The 5,888-nt window shown below is 49.9% G+C and overlaps 1 protein-coding gene across 1 annotated transcript in view; it reads right to left on the bottom strand.

Moving 5' to 3' along the window:
• Nucleotides 1–304: 304 nt before the first annotated feature.
• Nucleotides 305–5,888, bottom strand: part of LOC119414877 (granulocyte-macrophage colony-stimulating factor receptor subunit alpha-like) — a 25,282-nt gene continuing 19,698 nt past the window's right edge. Inside the window, exons 5-7 of the mRNA XM_037681997.1 lie at nt 740–873; nt 504–648; nt 305–414 (exon numbers count right to left, since the gene is read on the bottom strand). Coding sequence (XP_037537925.1) covers nt 305–414; nt 504–648; nt 740–873 — 389 coding nt within the window. The remainder of the gene's footprint in view (nt 415–503; nt 649–739; nt 874–5,888) is intronic.

The following is a 5,888-nucleotide window of genomic DNA, read 5'->3' as shown; positions in this document are numbered from 1 at the left end:
AGCGGTGCTGTTTCACCATGGAAATAATTCATTCTGTATCTTGCAAGGTTTTTCTCATTCAGCCCAGGATAGGGGTCAGGTCTAATGCGTTGCATATCATCTTAACCAATTATTTGTAACGGAAATACGAGTGACATAAATTAGCTACATGAAGATCGGTGGAGATAGAGCACATACTATTCTAAGTAAATTAAGACATTTTTATTCATAAACAAATGTGACCCATGCGACCTGGAAGTACACTAGGGATCGTGCTTCCGTAACATATTGGGGAATGACATGAATGTCACACAAACCAGAAACACTACCTCTGATGGCGCACCAGCAGCAGCACAGCAAGGAGGATCATGGGTATTCCAAATGAAACTGCAACAATCACCAGGGGGTCGAGTCTGTTGACTGACTGCTCCACAACTGCAAATGTACAGAGAGAAAAAGACTTTCAGGGAGCGTCAGAAAATGCTCAGTTGATGTCTGACGAGACTTGGACAGAGGACACTCACTGACTGTGGGACTCCACGCACTCCAGTGTCCACATCCAATGCATGTATCCTTCACTCTGGTCCTCATTCTAACCATGTAGGTGTGGGTGGGAGCTGCGTTTGACTTTGAAAACTCCAGCACACCTGTCAGCTCTGTCGGTGTTTCCTATTTGAAAAGAGTCACCAGAAAACTTTAGCAGGTTTTACCTGTGTGGACTTGATCAGTTTGTCCACACATAAAACAAGATATGTCTTACCTGCTCGCCTACATCCAGTTGGTAATCAAAGCAGTAAGGGTTACGAGTTGTTTTTGTGTTAGGTAGATTCCATGCTACAAAAAGGTTTCCATCTTTAATCAAAGCCGTGATATTTGCTGGTGGACGCAGGAGCCCTGAAAACACAAACATTTGGTTTTGAGTTATTATTAGTGAGAGTCAGTCAGAAAGGTTTTATTGTCCTTTCATCTATGTACAAATACATACTGAAATGAAACAGTGTTCCCCAGGATAACGGTGCAACATAAAACAAAACGTGCATCAACAATACAACACAGTGCAGATACACAAAAGTACAATAAATGCAAAGATCCACAGACTAAATGATGCATCCTCAGTTCAACTCCAGCTTTATTTTTACAACAGACAAAACAATATCTTAATTACTCATTTCCATGTTCTGCTGGGCTGCTAAAGGCTTTGCTGATATTTTTAGTTTCACTCGTGCTTTCATTGCTATGGCAAGTCAACTTTAATGCCGGGGAAAACTTAAGCTGTTATTAGGTTGACATTTACTGCATAAAAATAAATGATAAGCATGTGGTAATGTGATTAGGAGTACAGTATACTTATCAAACACAGCAGATGACATGCAGCCCAGTACACACATGTAATGTTTGGTTAGATTTGTGGTATGGTTTTGACTCTATTCTAAAGGGAAGGAGCAGATCTCTGAATTGAGCACCACCTGGTGGTGAGAGGGGCTATCAGACAGACCTGGTGAACTCAAACAAATATGCCTGTTAAGATCTTTAACATACCTCCAGGAGAGCGGTTTGCAGCTCTTGGTGAAGATTGAGACGTCAAATACAGGTGGTGGTCATAAAATTAGAATATCATGAAAAAGTGGATTTATTTCAGTAATTCTGTTCAAAAAGTGAAATTTGTATATTATATTCATTCATTACATACAGACTGATATATTTCAAATATTTATTTCTTTAAATGTTGATGATTATAACTGACAACTAATGAAAACCCCAAATTCAGCGGTATCGCAGAAAATTAGAATATTGTGAAAAGGTTCAAAATTGAAGACACCTGGTGCTACACTCTAATCAGATTAACTCAAAACACCTGCAAAGGCCTTTAAATGGTCTCTCAGTCTAGTTCTGTAGGCTACACAACCATGGGTCAGACTGCTGACTTGACAGTTGTACGAAAGACGACAATTGACACCTTGCACAAGGAGGGCAAGACACAAAAGGCCATTATATTTTGGCAGCATGACGGCTCAGTGGTTAGCACTGTTACCTCACAGCCAGAAGGTGCGGGGTTCAATTCCCGGTTGGACCTGGGGTTTTTCTGTGTGGAATTTGCATGTTCTTCTCGTACTTGCATGGGTTTTCTCTGGGTACTCCGGTTTCCCCTCACAGACCAAAAACATGCATGTTTGGCTGTCTTCAGGCCCAGGCCTCCTTTGCAAAAGAGATCTGTCATCTCAATGGGATTTGCCTGGTTAAATAGAAGTTAATAACTTGCTAAAGAGTCTGGCTGTTCACAGAGCTCTGTGTCCAAGCACATTAATAGAGAGGCGAAGGGAAGGAAAAGATGTGGTAGAAAAATGTGTACAAAGTACAAGCAATAGGGATAACTGCACCCTGGAGAGGATGGTGAAACTAAACCCATTCCAAAATGTAGGGGAGAGTCACAAAGAGTAGACTGCAGCTGGAGTCAGTGCTTCAAGAACCACCATGCTCAGACATATGCAAGATATGGGTTTCAGCTGTCGCATTCCTTGAGTCAAGCCACTCATGAACAAGAGACAGCATCAGAAGCATCTCACCTGGGACTGCTGCTGAGTGATCCAAAGTTATGTTCTCTGATGAAAGTAAATTTTGCATTTCCTTTGGAAATCAAGGTCCCAGAGTCTGGAGGAAGAGAGGAGAGGCACAGAATCTATGTTGCTTGAGGTCCAGTGTCAAGTTTCCACAGTCAGTGATGGTTTGGGGGTCATGTCATCTGCTAGTGCTGGTCCACTGTGTTTTCTGAGATCCAAGGTCAAAACAACCATCTACCAGGAAGTTTTAGAGCACTTCATGCTTCCTGCTGCTGACCAACTTTAAGGAGATGCAGATTTCATTTTCCAACAGGACTTGGCACCTGCACACAGTGCCAAAGCTACCAGTACCTGGTTTAAGGACCATGGTATCCCTGTTCTTAATTGGCCAGCAAACTCACCTGACATTAACCCCATATAACATCTATGTGGTATTGTGAAGAGGAAGATGTGATACATCAGACCCAACAATTCAGAAGAGCTGAAGGCCACTATCAGAGCAACTTGGGCTCTCATAACACCTGAGCAGTGCCACAGACAGATCGACTCCATGTCACGCCGCATTGCTGCAGTAATCCAGGCAATTGGAGCCCCAGTTAAGTATTGAGTGCTGTACATGCTCATACTTTTCATGTTCATACTTTTCATGTTCATATTTTTCAGTTGGCCAACATTTCTAAAAATCCTTTTTTTAATTGGTCATAAGTGTCAGGATTTGGTGGTCAGGGACGAACCCAGTTGTGCAGACAGGACTCAACTCGGCAGATTACAAAAATAAATATTTTAATGATGAATAAGGAACAAAATAAACAGCTGACGTGGCAGCAAAACTTACGTGAAAACAGAAGGCTCAGAGGGAAACTCAGGAAGGACTCAGGAAGCTCAGGGGAGACTCAGGAGAACGCAGGAGAACACAGAGACCCAACGAATACGACCCGACGAGGAACAAGACAGAACAAATGGCTTAAATACAGGGACAAGACGAGACGTGATTACAAACAGCTGTGACGAGACAAGGGTGGCACCAATTAAACTGAAGAGGAGACACTAGGGAAACACAGACACAAACAGAGCCAGCAAATGGTACCATCCTTACAGTACCCCCCCCCCCCCTCAAGGACGCCTCCAGGCGTCCCCAAAAAAAAACCCCTCCCGAAGGACTTGGGCGGGTGGAGGGCGGCACTGCAAGGGTGGAGGGCCAGAGGAAACACAAGGAAGAACACAAGGACCTGACAAAAACTAAGGAAAAACACAAGCAAGAAAAAAACAAAAGATCTGAATGGTCAAGAGACAGTCCCTAGAATCATTGTTCAGGGGGTCGGCCGGGAGGCCGTCCATCACGGGACCCGCGTTCAGGGGGGCGGCCAGGAGGCCGTTCATCACGGGACCAGCATTCCGGGGGGCGGCCGGGAGGCCGTCCATCACGGGACCAGCGTTCAGGGGGGCGGCCGGGAGGCCGTCCAACACATAGGACCTTGGAGGCCGCGGCAAGCGGCGATGACGACTTGGAGGCCGCAGCAGGCGGCGATGACGACTTGGAGGCCGCGTCTGGTGGCGATGACGATTTGGAGGCCGCGTCTGGTGGCGGAGAACCCTTGGAGGCCGCGTCAGGCGACGTAGACGACGAGGAGGCCGCGTCAGGTGGCGTAGACGACGAGGAGGCCGCGTCAGGCGGCGTAGACGACGAGGAGGCTGCGTCAGGCCGCGTCAGGCCGCGTCAGGCCGCGTCAGGCCGCGTAGACGACGAGGAGGCTGCGTCAGGCCGCGTCAGGCCACGTCAGGCCGCGTCAGGCCGCGTCAGGCCGCGTAGACGACGAGGAGGCCGCGTCAGGCAGCGTAGACGACGAGGAGGCCGCGTCAGGCGGCGTAGACGACGAGGAGGCCGCGTCAGGCAGCGTAGACGACGAGGAGGCCGCGTCAGGTGGCGTAGACGACGAGGAGGCCGCGTCTGGCGGCGTAGAAACCTTGAAGTACGCAGCATGCGTCATAGAGTCCTGGGGAGCTGCAGCGGACGGCGTGTGAGCCTGGGGAGCTGCAGCGTGCGACATAGAGTCCTGGGGGTTGGCAGCAGGCGACGAGGGGACCTTGGAGTTGGCAGCAGGCGACGAGGGGACCTTGGAGTTGGCAGCAGGTGACGAGGGGACCTTGGAGTTGGCAGCAGGCGACGAGGGAACCTTGGAGTTGGCAGCAGGCGACGAGGCCTGGGGAGTTGCTGCTGCTGTCGGAGAGGCCTGGGGAGATGCTGCTGCTGACGGAGAGGCCTGGAGGTCTGCAGCAGACGACGGAGAGGCCTGAAGGTCTGCAGCAGACGACGGAGAGGCCTGGAGCTCTGCAGCAGACGACGGAGAGGCCTGTGGCTCTGCAGCAGATGACGGAGAGGCCTGGAGCCCTGCAGTAGACGACGGAGAGGCCTGTGGCTCTGCAGCAGATGACGGAGAGGCCCTGGGTGCTGCGGCGGCAGGAACTGACTCTTCTGCTGCGGCAGCAGGAACTGACTCTTCTGCTGCGGCGGCAGGAACTGACTCTTCTGCTGCGGCGGCAGGAACTGACTCTTCTGCGGCGGCAGGAACTGACTCTTCTGCGGCGGCAGCGGCAGGAACTGACTCTTCTGCGGCGGCGGCAGGAACTGACTCCTGCGGCGGCGGCAGGAACTGACTCTTCTGCGGCAGCGGCGGCAGGAACTGACTCTTCTGCGGCGGCAGGAACTGACTCTTCTGCGGCGGTGGCAGGAACTGAGCCCTCGGTGGGCGTAGGACCCTCTGGAGGCGTGGGACCCTCGGTGGACGTAGCGATGTCAGCGGACGTGGGACCCTCGGTGGACGTAGCGACGTCGGCGGACCTGGGACCCTCGGTGGACGTAGCGACGTCAGCGGACGTGGGACCCTCGGTGGACGTGGGACCCTCGGTGGACGTAGCGACATCAGCGGACGTGGGACACTCGGTGGACAGTGAAGTAAAATATGTAAAAGGCAGTTGTTACGAATGTCAGCAGGAAGCTGCTCAGTCAGTCCCAATAGGCAAGTCCTTGCGCTCAGAAGCAAACTGCGCTTAAAAATGATATCAAACTGTTGAGCTATTGCACCCCAGAACTGTTGAATATAGGGGCAAGTCCACAAGCAGTGAATAAAGGATCCAACAGCAGATTGACATTTAATACAGAGTTCTGATAGCATTGGATTCATCCTGTGTCTGGCCTAAGGGGTAATATATAGTCTATTCAAGATCTTAAATTGTCTCTCCCAAAAGGAGTTAGATACCAGAACCTTTGAGGGCTGACTGCACAAGGCCTCCCAGTCCTCAGAAACTATTATACCCACATCACTTTCCCATTTGCCTTTTACTTTATCAGAA

This window comes from Nematolebias whitei, chromosome 9, assembly GCF_014905685.2.
Source record: "Nematolebias whitei isolate Nwh7 chromosome 9, NemWhi1, whole genome shotgun sequence".
Classification (NCBI taxonomy): domain Eukaryota; kingdom Metazoa; phylum Chordata; class Actinopteri; order Cyprinodontiformes; family Rivulidae; genus Nematolebias; species Nematolebias whitei.
Note: the sequence above shows the minus strand (reverse complement) of the source record. Positions and strands in the feature narration are given on the sequence as shown.